This window comes from Falco peregrinus, chromosome 1, assembly GCF_023634155.1.
Source record: "Falco peregrinus isolate bFalPer1 chromosome 1, bFalPer1.pri, whole genome shotgun sequence".
NCBI classification, from domain to species: domain Eukaryota; kingdom Metazoa; phylum Chordata; class Aves; order Falconiformes; family Falconidae; genus Falco; species Falco peregrinus.
The window spans coordinates 35,360,420-35,383,290 of record NC_073721.1 but is presented as its reverse complement, the minus strand read 5'-3'; the positions used below and the strand labels follow the sequence as shown (position 1 = coordinate 35,383,290).

The 22,871-nt window shown below is 47.7% G+C and overlaps 1 protein-coding gene across 3 annotated transcripts in view; it reads left to right on the top strand.

The window, feature by feature from the left end:
* AFAP1L2 (actin filament associated protein 1 like 2) overlaps positions 1-22,871 on the top strand; it is a 71,373-nt gene that overhangs the window by 29,989 nt on the left and 18,513 nt on the right. For all 3 annotated transcript variants that reach the window (XM_055814160.1, XM_055814175.1, XM_055814168.1), the window contains exons 2-4: positions 13,066-13,200; positions 13,721-13,798; positions 18,360-18,451. In XM_055814160.1, the coding sequence (XP_055670135.1) occupies positions 13,066-13,200; positions 13,721-13,798; positions 18,360-18,451 (305 nt within the window). The remainder of the gene's footprint in view (positions 1-13,065; positions 13,201-13,720; positions 13,799-18,359; positions 18,452-22,871) is intronic.

Genomic DNA, 22,871 nt, shown 5'->3' with positions numbered 1-22,871 from the left:
GATATAAACTGTTGCACAGTTTTTCTTTTTATTTTTTGTTTTTTCTCCTCTTGACTGGCCTTTCCTCCCGCTCCCTGCTTTATCCCCCACTACCTCTGCTCACACCTAGCTAGGAGCAGACTCGCTGGTTCTTACTGAGGTGTTTTGGCCTGCATCGGGGATTTCACTTGGTCTGCTGCTGCTTTATACCAACATGCCATACATCCTCAAATGCCCTTTTGAGATGATGCCCTGAGACAGGTGTACAGAGGGTGTAGGTAAAATGTGCTGGAGCACTGCCTCTAAAGAACTCTGGATGAGGATGGATAACCATGGGCAGGGAAAGCATATTACTTTGTTGCTGAGGTTCCTATAAATCCAGTTTCTCTTGTACATCTCTGAAACGGTTTCCTGTGTTTTCCTTGCACCCCAGGAAGGGGAATTTGTAGAAGCAGAAGTTGGCAATTTCCACCTGGAAGTTTCAGACATGTTATTCAAAATGAAGAGGAAATTTGGATCGTACATCTCTTGAACAGCATGGAGGAGCGAAGGACTTTGGTTTGAGCAGCCCTTGGGAGCTTGGCAGCCCTTGTGCCTATGGTTTTGAGTCTCAGCCTATGGGTTTTGAACTGCATTTTGTGCAGTGTGTGACCTGTTCAGCAGTTTACCCAGGCAGCTCTAACAGATGTCCTTGCTGAAGGCTGGGATGGAGTTAATCCCTGCTCCCTACCCTCTCCATCTGGCTGCCAGGCCAAGCACTCTTTCCCCTTCTTCATACAGGCAACTGTGGGTAGGCAGCAAACTCCTGTTGGTGCCAGTGTGAAAGAAGTTACTGCCCTGGGGTCGCTGCCCAACAGGAGTCTTGTTTTGGGTGAAAACAGGCTGAGTTTGCTTTTCTTTTTAACCAAAGTCAAGTGATGAAGGACTAGGTACAACAGTAAGTAGAAGCTCTTCAGTGGACCAGAAGGAAGTGCATGGCGGTTACATCTCAGTTGCTGTTTGAGGTGGGACTCTCTGGGTGGGAAAGCCCATGCTCCTTCCCTTCTCTAGTAATATAAGTGGATGGAGCAGCCTCTAGAGAAGACTATTCAAATGCCTGCAGAGGAGGGACCTGAATCTACCTCCATACCTCAGAGGCAGGGGTGAGAGGGCATCTGTCCTGCCTTTGCAGATCCAGCCACCTCCTTCCCCCACTCTTTTTATTTTTTTCCCTGAAAGAAATGAGTGAAATAAAGCTTACTTTATCCTAAAAAAACCCCAAATAACAACAAACCACACCTCTTATTCTTCTGAGTGACTTCTGCAACAAAAATATGTCTAGCCCTAAAAATGGGGAGTCTTTTTCCTAGTCACTTGTCTTCACTTTGCTTTACCTGCCTGTCTGCTTCTTAGAAAGCCTGGGCAAGCAGGTAGCAATGAAACAAATGAAACTGCAGGAAACAATCCTCATTTTTCCTAACCCAAGGAGAGTGGAAGGCTCTGTGGCTTTGCCTTTGAGGCTGGAGCTTAAGTATAGAACGGGTGGAAGGAAAGTCAAAAGGTTGAGTAGATGTGTGCAGTGGCAACCTACAGTCCTTCACTAAGCAACATCCAAGATTTACTGCTCCCTAAGCAGGTAGGCTAAGCAAGGTCTTTGCCTCCTCTTCTTCTCTGGGCTGTCGGCAGGTTGGATGGCCAGCAGTTCCCAGTACCTTCTCTGCAAAACTGGAAGGCTGCTGGGTTGGCTGCGGCTGGCAGTTTCTTACCAGCCAGCCCACAGTTGTGAGGATGTGTGTCTCCTTATGCTTGTGAGCACAACTCTCTCAAGACCAGCCCCTACTCGCAAGATGCTAATCATGTCCTCGACTGAATTGCTTCCAGCACCAGAGGCAGAGCAGTGGACTAGCCAGGCTGTGCTTAGTAGTAGGTAAATAAAAGAGTTCCTTCAAGTTATTACTTTCATTAATAGCTATTAATTTATTAGTGCCAACATTTAACTATATTATATTCAACTTCTGGATGGAAAACACGGCAATGTGATTTTTGAGCAAGGACAGTGTGGGCTGCCCTAACTGTGGGGAGCCAGGTGTGAGCTGCTGATCCCAAACCACTGCTGCCTGAATAAGCCAGGTAGGAAGGGATCCTTAGTTGCTGAGGATGATATAAGTGTTCGTTAGCATGTAATGCTGAGAAAAGAGAAATGCCAGGCTGGGTAAATCATCACCAAGCTACAAGGACGCCTCTGAAGTTTGTTAAGAGGGAGATGAAAGAGTCAAACACAAGTTTTGAAAAGCTCCAAGGAAGCTGAATTTGCTGGAAGGGCTTGAAGTCATTCATCAGCAGTTTCTTGTCACAGATTTTCTGCTGAAATGGTAAATGAAAATAATGATCTAACTCTTAAATCTGTGATAGGATTAGTGATACCTTCGGCATATTTATGTAATGGGTTTCAGAGATTTAATTCAGAGTATTGTTCCCAGTCTGGATAACTGGCTCTCGTTCATGTAAACAAAGTGCAAGACAGACAAAGTAAGAAAATCTTTTTTATCCGGTAAATGGTTGTTTTGCTGGTTTGAGAGCTGTCTTTCATTTCCTATGCCTCACAGTCAGGATAGAAAGGGAGAAGTTTTCCAATTCACATGGAAAAAAAAAAAAAAAAAAAAGAAACGCCAGTCTTTGTCCTAGTTCTCGGCTGCCTCGGCCCCCTGGGCTCCTGCGGGTCCCTGCTGGGGCAGAAGGCAGAGGTGCAGCACTGTGCCCTCACTCCGAGCCTCCTTGGTTCCACCTCAGCATTTCAGCGAGTCTGACTTGCTGCTGTTTGGTGGTGAGACTCAAGGCCAGGGCGCAGGCGGTGGCTTCTCCTGTGTCCCTGATGATAAAACAGGGCTTATTTCTCAGTCTTGGCAGCTCTTTCAGTGCTTGCCCATGCCATACCTTGTCAGAGACTCCCCCCCCCGCAGCAAAGCAGCTGTGGACAGTGGGAAAGGTCCATCACCATGAGTCTAACTAAGAGCTGTCCATTAGGTAGGTCACTGCAGAAGTTGCTTATCTCAGGAGGCAAATGTCCATGGCTTCTCTGATCTACACTTCGCGAGTCTGATCATCACACCACATGGGGCCTGGATCTGTAGGGAGACAGACAGGAGCTCGTGTTGTATCTCCTCATGCAGTGATATGTAGCTCCAGCAGTCTCTATGGCACTGACATCCTGACCCTTTATCTTCACTGGTATCACACTGGTTAGTGTATTACTGCATCACTTATCCCAGTACGCTCCTGGCTTATGAGAAGTATTGTTTTGCCATTTTTCCTCCAAATATTGTCACCTATGTTTCAGCAGGACAAGTTTCTTTCATGTGGTGAATGGGACCAAAGTTGGAAAAGTTATGTGCGTGCAACAATTGCATAAATTGGGTGGCTTGGGAGAGGCTCTCTCCTGGAGCTCTTCCCCACGAGTGACACTTGTTTTCTCCAAGGCAGCCAATACTTGTTTTTATGAGTACTGGGCAGAGAGGCTGTGCTATGAAAACATATTTGGGACTTTCTTGGGCAACGTGGATTAATAACACAGATGCCAAATGGTACCAGAAACTTGAACCACATTTGAAAACCTGTTGAGTGATGAAAGTGATGTGTGGCTTGTGAAGCAGGGCAGAGCCTCGGTTTCCCTGGAGCATCACTGCAGCATTAAGACAACATTGGTGTTTCCCCACAGGCCACATGTGTCTTGAAACAGCTCATGTGGTGCCCAGCTGCTTTGGTAATCCATAGCAAACAGGGGAGCTGCCTGCTTCTGGGAGGCTGCTGTTCCACCCTGGCTTCAGTGAAACGTCACGTTGGAGGTGTGGGAGAGGTATAAAGGTGGTATCTCTTGAACGTAAGTGAGGACATCCTGCCTTGTCCTCAGGTCACCTTCTTGCATCTGTGCTTTCCCCATGCTTGTGGGAGGGTGGGTGGGAGCAGTGGCCTGCTGTGGTGGCAGATGTTGGAGCCCTGCTGGGAGATGCTCACCGAGCACTGGTGACTCCTGGCAGGAGAGGGTTTGTAATTTGACCTCTGCAGTACTGTGTGGTCATTCCAAAACCTTCCCTTTCCATTTTCTCTTAACCCTAAACTGAAGTTCAGTAAATATTGGTTTGCTTTGAATCTTCTTGATTGATATCTGTAGACCAGGGGATTGTTTTAGGGGGGTGACGTGTTGGTTTTTTGTTGTTGGTTGTTTTTGAGCATATTTCTCTGCTGCTGACTACACGCTAGCATTCCAGAGAAAATCTCTGGTTTGCACGTCGCTGCATCAATGCTGCTCAATGCTTCAGCTGCGTGATGCTCCCTCTTAGTGTTTAGGCTCCTAGGTTACCCTGAAGAGGATGGATAAGGACTGTATACTATGTTTAGGCAAGGGATTGGGCAAGATTACTAAGAAAGAAATCTAGAAATCAATAGCAATGTTGCTGTAGGCTCTGCCAGCCTACCCTGATATACTCCAGGATACTTTAAAACCTGTTTTTCCCGTGCACTAGTGCAATAGCCTTGTGTAGTCATTCCGCTGTTCAGCTGTAGGAACAGAGGCCCAGCCCTCGGTTTTGTGGCCAGCATAGCTTGAAGAGTCCTTGCTACAGAGGAAACAGCAAGGAAAAGACTGAGGACTCCAGGGCTGTGTGTCTGTTTGTGTCTCTGACCCCCAGATCTCTTGCTTTTGCTTTCTCAAACATAATTGTGTTCCCCTTCTGTAATGTTTCCATTGTTTGTTGGAGAAATGATGCCATTAAATCAACAGAGAATGGTGGGAAAATGCTTTGATATGAGGCTTTCAGAGGGTGTGTGCATGTGTATGTGTGTGTGCACGTCCTCTCTTAAAAAAACCCAAAAAAACAACACAACCCTCTGTGTATCTAGCAGCTTCCTTTAATTTGTGTCTTGCCTGTGAGAGAGAAATTTACCTCCAAATACTTTCGGCAGTTAACCTCCTTTATTTGTATTGAATTGGTACAAACTGTGGGGTGTTGTTCCAGGGTTGTTGTTCACAGTCATTGTGATAGTTAATCTCATTAGGACCTTGCATTTTCCCAGTCTCTGTTTTGGGGATGTGGTATCACAGGCCACGGGAAGAGGAAGCCCGTGGCTGTGGGCTTTGGCAGGCATTAGGACAGCCCTGTGCCTGCTATTTTGCCACTCTTCTGTAATGCAGAGAGGGGTGGAAATGTGCTTTGCTCTAGACATAGCCATGTGGAGTGATGAACAAGGATGATGCAAAGTCTGCAACAGTGTTTTGACTACAACCATGCTCCTTAACCCAGAAGCCTTGGCAAAGATCTGAGCTGAGGTACAGGAGCATGTGTTGCCACCTTCGTGGAGCAAAGATGGCATTAAAGCAGAGGAGAACAAGGCTGGGCTGAGCAGGCAGCTGCGGGATGCCTTCTTGTGCTGGGTTTGAGCAGTGGAGCCCCACAAGTTTGTGTCATACAGTTGAGGTTTTTTCATGTTTCTCTTTCTTGAAGACGGCTGCTCTGTTTGATCAGACACCTCTTAGTAGCTCCTTCCTGGATATAGCTATGCATTACATTAGCAAACAACGAATGTCCTTTAAGTTGCAGGTCAGGTGGTCACGTACCCCCCCAGTGAAGTTAACCACATAGTGATGGAGAGGAGAGAAAAACTTCATAAGACAGGGGAAAAAAACCCACCAACCATCAATCAAACGGCAAAACCCACTGACCTTAGCTGAAAAATGAAGGAGTAAGGGGGAAAAGAAGAGCAGAAAGGACTGGGGAGAAAAGGTAATCAATGGTGGCAGCTTTAGAAGAAATAGCATGTCTCTCTGTCACGGCATTGCAGGATTCAACCCTGGGGCTTGGCAGCAAGCAATTCCTGCTTTGTATGAATTGTTGGGATTGTTTTCCTCCCCCACTGGGAAGGGAGCCCACTAGGCCCTGCTCTTGGGGATATTTGCCTTAGAAAGAGTACCCTCTTCAACATCCTGCCCTGCCTGGCTTGGTCCGCATTTTCCTAGCTGATGGTTACCTTGATTTGGTTTAATCCTTACTTACCCTTTTGGCTACTATGCTGATGTTGCTTCAGTTGCTTCCTTGATACTTTCCTTGCTTGGTCCTGCCCCGGCAGGAGTTACTGCATTATACAAGGTATATGTATGCTGAGGACGCAGCACTTCTCAGGGTGACAGTCTGATCAACCCCACGTCCCAGCATGGTTTTCCATAGTGCTTTGTGATATGGAAATCCCCCATTTGATGCTGCATGCGTCACTAAGCACCTGAGCAGAGACCTGCAGTCCATAGACTAGTAAAGCTTTGGGAATCTTCTGAGTCTGATGGGCAGGGCAGTCCGCTAATACGGCATGCTGCAACGGGAAGAAATGCTGACTTGTCTCAGATGTCATCCAACAAATTTGTTTGGCAGTCTGCAACCTCCAGTGACTCGCCAGTTGCTCTGTCGTGGAAAGACTGAGACCCTCTGCAAAGAAAGATGTCACTGTGTTGTATTTATGTGTATACCCTCTATTGCATAAATAAAGCAATATGACAGTGAAATACAAGACTTCTCAGTAAAAACTCCTTACAACACAGTAATTTTCATGTTTTGCTTCTCTATTCCTTTTTTTATTTCTTCCCCTCAATTTTTCTTGGATGCCGTTTCCCACCTTCCAGCAAAGGGAAGAGAAGTCTGTTTGCTCAGCTAACTGAAAAAAAGCTTTGTGTGCATTTTCTGCTGCCGTTTTGTTAAAGTTCAGAGTTCCTAGGTTAGAGCTGCTGCTTCTCAATACGAGTCTTGTTCGAACTTCCAGAGCAGCCCACGCAGAGCTGCTTGGGTTCATTTGCGCAGTTCACAGCCCACAACCAACCAGCCACATTGTTGCAAAGTATGAATCACAGAACGAGAGAGGCAAACAAAGACGAGTCTAATGCTCCCAACGTGAGTGTTAAGCCAGGCAGTACTGGATTTTAGGTACATCAATAGAAGCAGTCTGGGTGGGTTTTTTTTCTTTCTTTCTTCCTTGTGAGCACTCATTATGTTCTGAAAATCAGAAAGCTTTGCGGCAGTGGTCATAACCATCTGACACTTGTCTGGCTTGATAGTGAAACTGTGATAGGAATTCTCCAATGTTACAGTTTTCTTGTTTTGAGGGATTTGAACTTGTCTCGGGTTTGTGAATTTTGCCTTTTATTTTGTTTCATCTAGCAGTGATTCGCCAATGAGAAAGGTCATGGTTTACTGGAAGCTTGGTGGGTTTTTTTGTGGGTATTCTATTTTTCTTTCCCCTGATAAACACAGCACTTCTCATTTTGCTGTGGGGAGATTTCTTTTTTCTAAAGTATTTATAGTTTTATAATTATTTTTCTGTGGAAAAAAATGGAGGAGTTTCAACTCAACAGCAATGGGCTGGGCTTATTATTTTTTTTTCCATTAAAAGCTAGAAGAAGGAAGGCTGGCCAGTCATTGCAGGTGCGTGTCTGGAAAGAAAAGCCTGGTTTCTAATGATCAAAACCATGCTGGTAAACTTTAGTCCATACTTGTCTGTGTTGGGTTTTTTTCTGCTTATCACCCTGGGTGAATGCTGGTGGGGTTTCAGGGTGATAGGGATGCTTTTTAGCAGAGGAGCCTTCTGGGGTTCAATGGAGGTGTTGCTTCTTCCTAGCTTTGCATTTGGGCAAGCCGTTCACCATGTGTCCTTCCTGGCACTGCAGTGCCCCTGCACACCGAAGCCAGTGGCATCCAGGGCACGGCAGATGAGCCGTGACCGCTGCAGAAGGGCCGGAGCATTGCTGAACCCTGTTCTTCACTGTTCCTCTGCAAGACCCTGAAGCTGGCAGGATGAGGAGTGTCAGTTTGCCTGAGGAAGGATCTGCTTTGCTGTTTTGGAAGGTGTCCCCGTGTGTAGGGGTCATCCAGCTGTTACAGCTGTCACCATCCACGCATCTGCCTTTCCTCACAGCTGGGGAGAATGGCCTTCTCTAGCTGTCATCGTGGGTGACTTTTTTCCCCCTTGCAAAGGCCAACTGTTACTGTAAGACTCCAAATAAGCCAAGGAGGCCTGGGCTGGGTCCTTCAGCTTTGCTGACAGCACTCGCTATTCAGCAGCCTGAATGCTGTCTCTGTACCCGCCTGTCCTCTCTGCACGCTCATCAGCTGCCCTATTGATTTTATGCAGCAAAGAAAAAAAGAAACCAGGGCAAGAAAGGAACTGCTTTCTGCCAAAGCAGCCCCTGGGGAATCCCAGTGCTGCCAGCCAGAGCTGGTCAGTGGGAAATGGGGGCCGAAAGGCTGCCATGGGCTGTACTGGAGAGGAGGTGTTCCGGGGAGGCTGGGGATGCGCAGGTACCTCGAGGTGCCCCTTGGGAGCCCCTCTGCTTCTGCAGCCTGATGCTTGCATGAATCACAACGTTGTCATTGGTTTCACTATCTCTGGACTTCTCGAGGTTTTTGAAGCGAAAAGCTTGGCATTCCACAGGCTGCAGGTATTTACCAGCTGCCTGAATACATGTGGTTTGCCAGCAGCTGAGCCCAGCCCCTTCTAGAAGGGGTGAAGCCAAAAGTACCAAACCCAGATCCTGCTTCGGCAGGAAGGTGGGAAATCTCCCAGCAGTTCAGGATCCAAGGAAGTGTGGTTTGGGAGCGAGATCTGCAGGCTGGGACACAGGAAAGCTAGATTGTATTCCTGATCTGCTGGAGAGTACACCCATATCCTTGGACAAATGGCTTAATCTCTCCTTGCCTTAGTTTCCTGTTAGCAAATGATACTCCTTATCTTTCACCTCTCCTCTCAGTAGAGGAAAGAGTCTGTCTTTTAGTATGTATCTTATTACAGTTCCTTGTCCGGTGACTGAGGCCCCTCTACCTTGATAAAATAAATAATTGAATTTAGATTAAATGGTCTAATATAATCCTGCCCAGTGGTTACTAAAAACACTTGAATGAAAGTTCATTCTGAGCCTCTCTTTCCATTTCCTCATAAGGCCAAGACACAAAGTAATTAGATGTAGACGTAGGTTGTTATTGTAGCACAATGGCAAAGATCAGTGGTTGTTGGTAGGAATGGCTTTTATAATCTAGTTTAATGGTCATTTACCTTTCAGTGACCTTGGTGTCAGGCGAAATTGGCAGCTCTTTTGCAAGGAATGTGCTTCCTCAATGGGGGCTTTGCAAGCTGCTGCATTTTTGGCTCTCGTCTCACATGAACTAGGATAGACGCTGCTGCAATGCAAGAGACTTTCTGTCTGCAAAGAAAGGCCGTAGACTCCTGCCAAAAGAAGCCCTTTTCAGTGCTGTCCTGCTGCCACTGAATTGCCGTTGAAACAGACCGGCCGTGTTTGGAGCAATTCTTTGCTTATTGCTGAGACCAACATCGCAGCCTTCGAACAGAGAGAGTCTGCTGTGGTCAGAGGTCTGCCCAGGAGTTTCTGTAAATAGGGTTGCGTTGTCTTGGAGTAAAAGGAGGGAGAACATTTCTCATCCAGTTAAGCGCATCCAGGAGGAGCTGGTAGTTCTGGTTGTAACCCCCATGCTGTAAGTCCTTACTACGTCAATAAAGATGTGATGTTTCTGTACACCCTAAAGTTCAGTCCTTTCAGTGATGATCATCCATTCACTACAGATGCAAATAAGCCATGTTTTTCATTGACTATGATGCTTCTGTACCTCCATCTATCGTGTGTTGAGAAATCCTTATGGGTTTTGTCTAGTGACTGATGCCTGTGGCCATGGAGAAGAATAGCATGATATGGGGTACCATTAACGATCACAGCACAGCTCGTATCTGTGGCCGTCCTTTGTAAGGAGACGGAGTAGGTCATATCCTGGGGCTTGAGAGGACTGGATTCAGCAGAGGTATTCACAGTGATCTTGGCAAGGTCTCTTAATTCTTCTGGGCCCATCTTAACCTTAGAGGTAATCTCCCAGTTTCTGTGAAGTAGGCTGAATTTTTGCAAGTGCTATGGAGGTATTTATTTCAGATGGTGCCAGAAAGATTACTTGAGTCACATTGTGCTTGGGGGTTCACAAATAAGCGCTATGAGAGTTGAGAAGAGCCATGTAGCTGTGGTAGGAGGTTTCTCAAAAGCATCTCTGAGAATTGCACTGCCTTGTGACCTGGGCTCTGTCTACTTCAGATCTCTCATCCTGCTGCTCACAGTCATTTGATTTTGGAAATGCATTGCTTCATCTGTTAACTGTTGCCCTGCAGAGCAAGCCTAGCTACAGATGTCATCTCTTTATGTGCTCTTGTTTCTAAACTGCTAAGATAAGGAGCAAAAAACAGTGTGGCTTGGAGCAAGAGCCATTTGTTTCAGGCTGCCTTGGATAACCACCAACCTGTTTTTCCCATGAGCATGTTCAATGCATCATCACCACAGCGTGCTAAGTCTTTAGATGAGATCTAACAATGGTTTCCAGCATTCAAAATCCTGAGATGGTTTGACGTACATGGGCTTTCAGTTGTCTTAGTCCTGTTGACCTGCTGCAACACTTGCTTGCACAGAGGATCTTATAGACCCTCATTGTATTAATTCTTCTTACTTCTCACGCTCATCGCTCCCCAGTAAGTATTAGCTCGTTCTCCTTCTGATATAAGAGAATGAATGGTCACATTCATTTCAATGGCAGTTTATTTTTGCAGGTATCAGGTTTGGATTGGGAATGTCCAGCTGAGATCAAAGAGATACTTGCACAGAAGCAGATGGTTTCTATGCTGCTTCTTGCTGAAGAAGAGCAAAATGAATCTCTCTTGAGTCCCTGAAGTGTGAATCCATTGAAGTCTGACAGAGTCTTTCCACTGACCTCTGTGGCCCCAGGATCACATCCTAAATGAGTTGCTTTGAGGCACTAGAAGCCTGAATTCAGCTTTGGTGGGCTGGAAAATGTAACCTACTGTATGGGCTGCGCTATTCATAAGTGCTCGGCCCTGTGTGAGTGCTAGCTGTGGATGCCTGGGAGAAGAATAAAGTCATTTTCTGCAGTCACAGGGGTGGAGGAGGGAATAGGAATTATACACCCTTCCCTGTGAACCCAGTATCATGACATCCATGTGGGCAGCTCTTGGGAGCTGGCCTGCTTCTGAAGCTTCAGATTAAGGTTAGGTATTTTTTTACGCTGTTTCTTCCGATTCCATCCCTGACACAAATGCCCTGTCCACCACACCTGACCAGCAGGAACCAACGTCAATTTAAATTTTCTGAAATGGGCCACTGAAGTACATGAGTGATCATAGAAAAGCTGGGATTTACCTTGGTGGAGTTTAAAAAAAACTCAGAAGCAGCAGCATCGTTGAGGCTTGAGAGAAGCTGGTTATGAGCATGTTTGACACCCAATGCTCACAGTTCATTGTGTAATGATATCAGTGGCATCTAGTATTGTCGTCAACAAATACTACCTGTTCCCTTACAGTTTATGAAAAAAGCTGTTATTTCTTGAAATGATTCTTGCTTTCTCTGGGCAAAACAGCAGCTACTCAAAATATTCAAGTTAATGCAGCATGATACAGGTGCTTTCCATTCCCTACTGATCCTAAATCAGACCAGAAGAGAATTAGTTGGGTGTAGAGGGTATAAAACAAAGTGTGAAGAACTGGGTTCCTCTGGGGCCATTACTGAGTGATCTGGAGTCATTAGACTGCTTTACAGTCAAGCTAGTGAAGATTAATACAGTTTGAGAGCAGTAGCGTGTTCTTCAATTAATGGCTAGCAACATAAACCTTTACAGTGTAATTTATGCTTTATTTATCAGTTTGCCTAAGGAATGGTTGCCTCATGGCTAAAGATGGGGGGGTAAGGGCAGGTGAGAGCCATCACCTTCTTAAAGATTCTTTGTGACCTTGGAGGTGGTACCGCTTAAACTAGATATGCTACAAATAGTTCGTACTATGAAACCAAAATATTAACACTTTTCGCATTCATTGGTGTGAACTGTGACTCGGGGGGGTACCATGGGAGCATACAGCATGGAAATGCTCTAAGTAAAGAAAATGGAGCATCGCCCCAGTTAAATCATCCATATGTCGTGTTCCTCGGTGACGTGCTGGAGTGGCAGCCCAGCTCGCAGCCTGGCAGTGGCAAACCCAAGCTTTGCTGCCCATCTCCCCCGCAGCTCCTTAGCATCAGGGAGTGATGGAGTGATGTAGCAGGGGAGCCTCCCAAGGCGAGGAACAGCCCCAGCTGTGTTTTCCACGCTTTTCCCACACACCATCATTCTTGCGTGGTGTTTCCTCTCTCCGCATAATGCTCTGTTATTTCCTCGCTGGACTGGGCTCCTGCCACTGCTGCTAATTAGACCACGATAAACTTTGCTGTGAACAAAAGCAAGCAATTAAACGCCTGTTGCTTCAGCGTGAGCCCTGTCAGAGAAGTGATTTGTTGTTGGCAGAGCTGAGTAGCACCTCCTTGGGAGGAAAACAAACCTATTAGCCCGGTTAGCCACCAGTGCTGGGAGCGGTGTGCTGGATCTTCCGTACGGCAGGTTTTCCTGAGGCTGTCTGAGGCGCTGCTCTGTCTCGGGTCCTTCAGTTCCCCGTGGCACAGTGACCTCTGTGGTCACTACCCAAGCAAGGTGGCCTGAGAAATTACTGGATTATGATTTATGGATGTGGAGGTTTTGGGGTGGGGTTTTTTTGTCTCTTTTGGGGAATACACGTAAACATTTTCAAATTGTTACAGGCAGAGAAATGAGGAGGAGGCGGCTTGGAAAGAGGGAACAAAAAGCAAGGTCTTTAGTAGATCCCAGTCTACGTGAAGTTTGAATGATGTTTACCAGGACTCAAGATTCAAGTGTCAAGATCTTGCTAGCTGCTTTTGTGTATTCTCAGGCCTAGTGCTCAGCATCCCTCGGGGCTTTTCTCCCTTGAGCAAAGAGCCCTGTCGGAAGCATAGCTATATACACAGGATTCTGTTGCTGTACGAACAGACTAAGGGAACATGGAGGGTTTTAGGTTTTGGGACTCTCCTTTCAAAACTAGGGGAAGGGTTCAAGCTGGAAAATGAAACCTGTATTATCCCTGGGCAGAAAAATGGAAAAAATCTTGGAAAACACAGAATTAACATGTGTCCCGTTTTGACACGCCACCCAACTGCTTCGCCAACTGTTGTCTTTGTTGCTGTTGTAGCTCTCGAGCAGCTGCTCACAGAACTTGAAGATTTTCTGAGGATACTGGACAAGGAGAATTTGAGCAGCACTGCCATTGTGAAGAAGAGCTTCCTCTCCGACCTTCTGCGGGTCTACACCAAGTCTGGTGGTACAGGCAAGGAAAATGGAGGATGGGACAGTGGGCTCTCATGGGAATTGCTACGGGGCCTTGAAGCAACGTTTTCTTGGAGGCTGGTGGGAATGGGAGGCATGAAAATTAGAAGGAGAAAATGAAACAGAGGTTATTTTTGCAGTGACCTCTAATGTTTATGTAAAATTACTGTAGTTGTGTGTCCAGCTTTACAAGCAAAGGATTCCCAAGATTCCTGATCCTTTCTGTTTTCCTTATTAAACCTTAAGTTTATTTAATCCACTTTGTAAAATACACAGGATGTACTGTTTGGCCAAGTGAATGTTTAAGTAGAAATTTTAACTTACGGAATTTCCTGACTGTAAAGCATTTAATTTTTTTGCTTTTTATTATTGCTTGGGGTTTTTTCTGCACATTGCCTCAACCAACATGCTCTCCCCAAATGTATTCAGCAGAAACACTTTTTATGTTGGCCTTTGTGGAAAAACTTAGCAAGATGAAAGCAGCGGGTGGGTAAAGAGTTCACTTTTCCCTTTGGTTGCAGGTGGTGATGAGGAATATATTTATATGAACAAAGTGACCGTCCATAAACAGCAAGGTGACCAGGAAAAGCAAGACAAAGGTAGGGAAGTGAAGATTAATAGTTGCATCGCATCTAACAGGGTGAGGAAGGCACATAGGTGGTTAGAGGCTTGCTTTACCAGTTGTGGGGGGGGGGGCCTCTGGCAGCTCTGAGGGCTGAGGCAGTTGATGGTGTGGAAGGACTGCCGTTTTCATGACATTCCCTTAGAAATAGTGGTCTTTGCCAATACTGTGAGGTTATTCCTGGAAGTAACGCTTTGGAGGGCATTATTTTGGGATAAAAATGTTGCCTTCTAAGGCTTGAAGCTGCAGTGTCTGAAATATTTCAGGAAACCTTCATGTTTCCTTTGGCCACAAAACAAGGCACTTCACCTCTTTAAGACCTTAAAAGCACGTGTCATCTTTAGTGTGTTGCTCTGTGCTAGCCCAGAGGGTCTGTGTCATCCCAACCTTGCGAGGCAAGCCCCCAGGTGCAGCCTGCACCCTCACCATCTGCACAGGAGAGCACCTTCGTCTCCCGGGGATGCGAGACTTCTGCAGTGTACAAGCCAAGAAATTAAACCTAGATAAAATATTCATTTCCAATTTAGATTTCCCAGCTTTTGAATTTGTAACATGGCAAAGAACATAATTGTCTAAAAATGTTCTTGCTCTTTGAAGTTCATCATGAAAGCTGTCTTTGATAGTTGCGTAAAATGAGATTATTGGTGGCACACATCTCCTTAATGCACACCTAGCTGGAGGCTGACCCTACCCCAAAGTTTTCCATTCAAATAGATGAGATGAGGACACATCAGTGCAGCCTGCTGTTGATGTGCTGGTCCTGCAATAGTTGGGATAGCTCCACGCCAGAGTTGTTTGTTTTGGGGTTGTTTTTTGTTTTGTTTTGTGGTGGGTTTTATTTGGTTTTGTTTTGTTATTTAAAATACCTGCAGCTGAATTTAGGTCAACTTCAAATACTGCTGAAGACAGGATATCCATCCATCCAGATTACACATGCAGTCTCAATGTGATCTCCAGACAGGGCCCTCTGGGTGATGCTGTGATGCTCCGTAACAGGATTGCCCAGCGTCTTGGTAGCTCCCAGCTGCTAGGCAGGAACAGAAACTTCTCTTTATATAAGTTCTTTTTTTGGTGGCTGAAACAAGGCTTGCAATGATCTACCATGCTGAAACACAGGGGCAAACTTCAGACAATTTATTTTTGGAGTTTGTTCTTTTATTTCAGACTTTTCCCTATCAAGGCCATGAGCCTACCCACTCAGACACTCCCTGTGGGACCTGGCACTTCTCTCTTTCTCCGTTTTCAGCAACCTCCCTATTCCAAGTAAAACTTCTGAGTTATTTGGAAATGCTGAAGTCAGTGAGACACACGTATGGAATCTTAGCCGTAGCTGCAGCTGGGTGTATGGCCCTGATCCTTCCTCTGTAACTGGGTGGAGAGGTCTGTGCCTGTCCGGTCCGCAGTGGGACCTGCAGGTTCAAGTGTAGCAGGTGGAGGGGGCCCTGGTACCCACTGGTGCAAGGGGCTGTGATACAGAGCTCCAGTGATTATGCAGCTCCCTTTACCCTTTTTGTCTACTGCCACTCTGTGCTCTTGGTCTCACCAAAAAGTCTTCAATGGGATGTGGTGACCACACTCTTTTGGCTGAGGCCAACAAGACCTCTTGTGCCCTGCAGGGTCTCTTCACCACCAGAACTGTGCTCAGGTGTGCTCCAAGCAGCTCAGGGTGAAATGCTTTCCAAAGTGATAATACATCAGCTCCAAACCTCCCTCCTCCAAACCTTAAAATATGCGATTTCTACAAAAAACATATTTCACTGCTCACTGTATCTACTTGCAATTCTGTCTGTAGGGATTTAAGCGAACAGTACGCTGCTTTTGAGATGCCTTTTTATGGTACAATAATTGAATTCACTGAATGAGTACCATCGTTTACTTGATCTCATTTACTCGAGAAACGCAGCAAGTCTCTACCCTGCAAGTCTACGTAGCTCTTCAGTGAGCCAAATGCGATCTCTTCCTGGAGGGATCAAGGTGCAGGAGTCTGGGAAGCGTAAGGCTCCTGGTGATGCACGTTGCAGTCCTCTTAGCCCAAATACTAGGAGACATTTGCTTTTACAAAGAACTGAGAGCAGACAGGTAACAGTTAGTACAGATGTGAATTTTAGCAGTCTTTTTGCTGTTTGTTCTTCTTCCTTCCCTTTCCTAAATGCTCTCCAAATGCCAGGTTTTAGAGAGACATCTTAATCGGAAGACACCTGAAAAGTGTTAATGCTTGTCTAGGAAAAAATACTGCTTCCCTCCCACCCAGTAAGGGAGCAGCCTGTGATTTGTGGCCCTGTGTGTAGCAGAAGGAAGGGGCATGTGCATCACTCTCCATACAGAAAGCGTGTGGTTGCTGCTTGTCCCCATGTGCTGGCCAGTGATCGCAGCCCTCTGCAACCTCAGAGCAGAAAACCCCGTAACCTCTCCCAGGGGTCTTGTCAGGATGAAGGTTAAAGGGGTGTTTCTTCCTGCACAGAGCCTGAAAATCAAAGCTCCATCACGTCCTACTCTGCTCCTCAGCTGGAGTACGTGGGCATGTGTCCATGGAGGTGGGCAGGTTTCCAGCAGGGTGAGGACTGAAGCTGTGGTCCCAGTCCTGTGCTCCGAGGTTGGGGGGAGGAGGAACCGCTGGTACAGAAATCAGACAGCATTTTCCTGGCATGGTGAGGTTCAGTGGGATGATTGCTAGGTTTGCTGGAGAGTAGAGAACAGATGGCCACCAATTGTGAAGGGTTTGGCAGTGTTTTTTGCTGCTGCAGGGATTTCTCTTCTGTGGAGCTGAGCATGGGAGGTTCTGCCTGAAGCAGGAGGACGCAAGCTGGCCTGCTTCTCTTTGCTAAAGAGGCCCCTAAAAAGTTCCCTGGTGCACAACTGTGAGTGCAGAGATAATCCCCTCAGGGAGTAGCCCATCTGGGGCTTTAGGAAATCTCAGCCTGGTTTCTGATGTTTCCAAAAGTAGCCATGGCCTCAGCAGCTACTGTTGGTGGAAGGTGTCTGCCCGGACAGTGCCATCTCCTTGGTCCTTTACAGAAAAGGCTAACCTCCAACAGCAACCTGTAGAAGTGTGTCTGGCGGTATAATCATGGGGTATTTTGGTAGGTGGGTCTCCCCACGTCCTCAACTGCTTTACTCTGAACCTTACAAGACATCCAGCAGCCCCACTGGCAGGGTGCAGGCAGCTGCTTGAAGTTGGCATCTGTTGATCCAAGGATCTCCATGCCCTCCTGACTTGCTGAAGTTAGCCAGTGCTGATGACCAGTAGACCTGCATCAAAAGGAGAAATTTGTCACAAGAGATGTGTCTTGGGCTCTTGTGCCACCAGGCCAGGAGCTGGCTACAGCCTGGCAGGGCAGAGCTGTCATCATGGCTTCCAAGCCCCAGACGCGAACAAAGTAATGTGGTTTCCAGCTTCTATTTTTAAAGCCCAGAAATATGCAGCAAAGTCCTGGCCCACGTCTTCTGAGTGCAGTGCTAACCACTGCTGGGCACTGCATGATGCCTTGGCGGTTTCTGTGTGCGCCCAAGGAATGCGGCTGGAGCATCAGCAGGTGACTAAGGCAGCTGGAGCATCAACTCGCTGCAGATTTTGGACTTAATTCCCTCACTTAATTTACTGGACTTGTAGAATCTGGATACCTTAGCCTCATTTCTCCCAAAGGATTTGGCAAGAGACACTGGGCAAAAGGGACTTCCCCTCTACACAGTATAATGCCTTCAAAGTCCTTCATTTTTCAGCCATTTGTGCCTTGCTCCCACTTGTTCCTGAGCACTGCTGCATTGTGCTATCTCAGAGGTCGTGGGATTTGGGCACTTATTTGAAGCCACCGAGGAGTTTTGTGGTGGGGGAAGAGGGGCTGAACACGAGATTTCTGAGCTTTTCGTTTACCCTCCAGCCACTGAATCACTCTGCATTTAGCTGCTTGGAAAATCTGACTTTCCAGAGGCAGAGGCAGATCGCCTGGAGCAGTTCTGCTGCCATATGCCCTTTCACATGTTTGTCCTGGGCTGCTTCAAGAGCAACTCTTCCTTCAGTAGCGATTAGATTACTGTTCTTGGCTGCCTTTGGTAAACCGTTGTGCAACTCAGCTAGGCAGCAACCTTTGCAGTTTGCTGTGGGAGCAGGGTGGTATGAGCTCCAGTTTTGTGGAAGCACAGTAGAGGCAGGGCCAGTCACTGATCTGTCTGCTCTCCATAGCAGAGATCAGAGCTAGCAAGGACTAAAGTACTATGGATTTCCAGGCACTCTGTAGTGTCTGCCCATGCTGCTTCTCAAGACCCTTTAAAGTTTCAGCAGTAGGTCTGGGCTTCCCAGTTTTCCCCCCAGAAGGAAAAACATGCCCTAAAACCAGAGGCCAGCTCTTTTGCTGCATCTCCTAGTGCCACATTCCTGGGCATGGCCTGAAATGACATGGTGGCCCTGCAGCACTGCCTGTAATTGTCACTCTGGTTCCTACTGAAATAGCACCTCGCTGTTCCTGCACAGCCCCGGGTAGCGAGTGCGCTGCTGGGAAATGCCACATGTCATTTGATATAATTGTGTTTCTGGCTTGCAGCACTGGACCGGAGAGATTCCTTGACCAATGGAGACTCAGGACTGCATTCATCCCCTCCTCAGAAGAGCCTGCCGGACCTCCCCCCTCCAAAGGTATGTTCTGCAAATCCTTTGCTTTTCACTGTCTAGCCCTCAGCCTGGGGATCTGAAACCCCAAGACATCACTTCTGTTATGTACTGTGCAGCATGGCTAAATGGAGAACCTCTGCCTGTGTATGTTAGTGAGGCAAGTAAGCCTTGGTGAGCTTTCTTTAAAGAAATAAAAAAAAAAATATTCAGCTAAGGCAGGGGTCCTCAAACTACAGCCCATGGGCTGGATACGGCCCCCCAGGGTCCTCAGTCCGGCCCCCGGTATTTACAGAACCCCCCGCCCCAGCTGGGGGGGGGAACCAAGCAGCCGCAGATGACTGCCTGCCACTTCATCCGCGTGCCGGCCCCCTGGTTAAAAAGTTTGAAGACCCCTGAGCTAAGGACTCCCCAGTGTCCAGGTTTCCACCTTTACTTGTCGTCTTTATGAATGGTGCAGGTCAGCGTGCAGCTGGGGCAGGTGCTGCAGCCGGCTGGTGCTCCGAGATGGCTGGGTATCCAGAAACCCCTGTGTTTCCCAAAGCTCATGAGCAGATGGAGCAGGCAGCTGTGGGAGCCTGGGGCTTCACGTGTGTGTGCAGGAGTACTGTGCAGAATGGGCTGTGTTCCCTGCCAGGGAAAACCGCACCCATAGCGTGGCAATCCAGGCAGACAGAAGGAAGACAACTGATGTTTTCAAAGAAAGAAAGAGATGGTGGCTCTCAACTGTTGCTTTGGAAATATCCCCTGAGATGTAAAGCAGGTGTGCCTGGGCTGCTGATAGGAGCTTACAAAAGCCATTATTCAGCTGCAGGGCAGCGGGGCGATCCCCAGAATCTCCCTAGCTGACAGAGCCTTGCAGTTTGGCTATCTGCAAAGAAGATCAGGTTTGCTTCCAGCTGAAGTGCGTGGGGTTGTCTGTGCATTGGGCGACTGTGCTGGGTGTTATGCGGGTTGTGCAGCCCGCTTATCCGCAAGCTGTTGCTGGGACTGTAGATCTTTTCCATAGGGCAGCTATAAATCTAGCAAAGGTCCAGTTCAGCACCATCAGCTTTCAGTGGGATTTCGTCTCTGTGCCAGTAAGCCAGCTCTGCTGTCCTAGAGACACAGGTCACCCTTGACACATGGATATTGCTGTTCGGTAGTTGGTCCCATGTGGGAATTGCTGTAGCTGGAATTTTGGGATGTGAAAGGAAAGGAGGGCAGGGAGTGTGCATGGGGAGGAGGGGAAGACATGGAGGGGTGGTGCATTCATCAACCACGGAGAGAGATCTGCTCCTTTCCCAAGAATGAGGATGCAGGGTGATGCCCCAGGACTTCTGCTCAGGGTGCTGTGTGGCTCAGCTGGAGTTCACTGGAGGAGCTGGGAAGACAAGGGGATAGAGTGGGATGCAGCCAACAAACCCTTGGAGGCAGTGCATTTGCCTGATGGGAGCTGCTCCAGCCCCAGGGAGCCCCTGCCCATGCAGTGGCTCAGGATATGGCGCTGGAGATGGAGTTGCCTGGGAGCAGTGCCCAGAGCAGGAACTGCTGTTTGGCTTTGGATTTCTCAAAGCGGGAGGGGGTAGTGGCTGTGGCAGGGAGGGAGGCAGGAGGACAGCAGTGCAGTGGAGTTGAAGGCATGAGCAGTGGAACTGAGTCATGACCAGGGAAGCAGCAGCTGGGTGTCCCCCAGGCATCTCTGCTTGTACTTGGTGCAGCCCAGCATTCTGATGGGCACTCAGGAAGCTAAATGAAGGAATTAGAAAAAAAACCAAAACACTCTTGGATTTTAGCTGAGAAGGGTACCTAAGCCACCTGTCTTCTCCCAGGCCTGTGCTGGAACTGCCTCCTCCCCCCTGCTTACCACTGGGGCTAACCCCCCTTGGATAAAGCAGTCAAGTACCTCCTCGCTGTGAGCATCTGAGCACCAGGGAGCTGTTGGCAGCAAGGGTGCCTGAGCATACTTCAGGGAGTGGGGCTGGGGAGAGCTGTAATGTGAACTCAGGTAGTGTGTGACAATCGCTGCTGTGGGGACATGAATCTTCCCTGCCTGTGTTTGCTGCTCCTGGCAGGGGCCGGAGCCGTGGCCACCTGGGCAGTGGAGGAGGGAGAGGGAGCACAGCTCCTTACACAAATAGGGATGTTAGGAGAGGACCTCAGAGTATACTTATTCTAGCTCTGCAGAGTTTTCTTTGGTTTGGTGATGTTAAAGCACCCTGTGGTGGTGTTCTAAGCTTGCTTTTTGAGGCACAGGAGAAATTTGGTAGTAAAGCTCTGCACAGCCGATTGTCCCTGGTATTCACTGACACCAACAGTCAATGGGCAAACTGACAGGGGTGGCCCAGTTGGATCCCACTAATTCCTTTGGATTTGTCCCAAAGCAACCTTTAACGAGTGAGTCCTGCAGGCTGTGGCTCAGATATCGGTGACTTTTCATCCACAGTAGCCCTGGCAGCTCTGCCGCTTTCTACAGCCGTTTACTGAGAAAGTCGTGCAGATACAGATGCCCAGGATGGTTTATTTGCATGTTCCGTTGTGCTGTAATGCAACAGGCAAATGTTCTGTGTGGACCAGCCTGGGTTAAATAACACAGTATAAACTCTTTGACTTAGAGACAAAATTACTCCATGCCTTTAGGGAAAGAGAAAAGAAAAAAAATAGCTTCTGGGGCAGCTGAGGTGCAGTCCCACCTAGTCCCTGTTGGCTTCCATAGTTTGGAACAAAACAGAGCAACCCCTTTCCCCATGGCTCCTTCCCTGACACCTGCGGGATGGTGCCAAACAAACCCACAATGTTTTTTTGTGTGAGCTGGCTACATGCAGGAGGCCACCACAGATGGTAATTGCAGACACATTCCCTGGCCAGGGAAGGGATTAAGTAAAGCTTTGGAGTGGCTAGGTTTGGGTTTGTTTCTTTAATTTAACACATCAGGACAAGTTCTAAACCTCTAAGTGTTTGGAGGCAAGTGTTTTCCAGCAGTCCCCCCCTGCATGGCTCTGGAAAGTGAACTCAGTGTCTGCTCACAGCACCTGGCAGACCCACACAGGGAGGAGTTTTCATCCAAGACACTTGAGAAGTTTGCAAGGTTGGCAGAGTTCGTGTTCTGTACCATGTGGGTACAGAGATGCGTGATTCTGGCCGGTGTGGTCAGGGCTCCTAGCTCCCTCAGGCTCAGCAACATCCTACTTCGTGGGAAGCTGCTGACCAGAAAAGTCTTTTGCTTCAAAGCTTCCTCTCTACTTCTAGGCAGCAGTACCTGTTGGTGGAAATAGCCAGGGCAGGATGGGCAGCTTTGAACCTGCTTTTGATGATGCTGGCACGACCTACAAAGAGATCTTGCCTTAGACTGCTCTGCAATGCTAACGCCCAGCTGGCCCCTCTTCTCCAGGACACCAGGAGCAATCAAGTAGGCTGGCCTGAAGGACCATGCATGATCCATGACATTCAGTGTTGCTGTCTCTATAAAGAGAAACCTGCTCTTCTGCCTGTGCTCCTGGGAGGAGTGGGGCTTTAGCCCTGCACGCACTGAACATCCTATCCAGGGTTCACATAGGTCTCGGTCAGAAGCCGGTTGAAGCGCTGTGAGGCAGAGCATGCCCTTGTCAGATGACGGGGGGTGACTTGGCCTGAGTGACACCTCCCTGGGGAACAGAGGGATGCTACTGTCAGGTCATGAAGGGAGGTGGGATGCCAGGTATTTTGGGAAGAGCATAAGCTGTGCGGTCATCCTACCGTGATCTCTGGCTCCACTGTCCTGATGTTCAATAACTATGTGAATTGGTTGAAAAGTAAAAAGTTTGTTTCTTCTTATCTCCCCCCGCCCCCCGCGTTGGTATTTCTAAAGGATCAAGGCACTGTTTTTCCTGCTAGCCCTTGCTTGTGTTTAGGGAGGGGTTTGGCAGGCACCACAGGGATTTTCCAGCACTTGGATTCTTTTCAAAGGCTTGTTTTCCATCAGTGTTGTTTATCCGTTTCCTTCATATTTTGCTCAGAGCACAATTAAAGATTCCTGATGTAGTTCCTAAAGCAGGGATTTTTAGCTGTTTGCTCTCAGTTAGAGACTTGGAGACGTGACCAGCAGCCGCTCAGGCTATGCTTTTCAGCGTAAAGCCAGGATTGCACCAAATGTCTGCCCTTCTGCTTCCCTGCTCGGGCAGTCAGTAGCACAGAAGTTCATCCCCAGTTGCAATAAGCAGCTGGGGGGGGGGGGTTGTGTGCGCAGCAGGCAGAAGTCCCAGTGCACAGTAAGGCCAACAGGTTGCAATTACTGCTTTTGAGGAAACTTAAGAGTTGATCTTGCCAGGGCTTTCTGCAATATTAAATAAAATAACAGTTATGACACAATTATACAGTCATTTTGAAGAACTTTATATCTGAGCTAACTGTACACTGGAAACCCTCAGCAGTCTTTCCTCTTTGTCATCTCAACCATTTGACATGGAAATTCTGGTATACACGCCTAAAA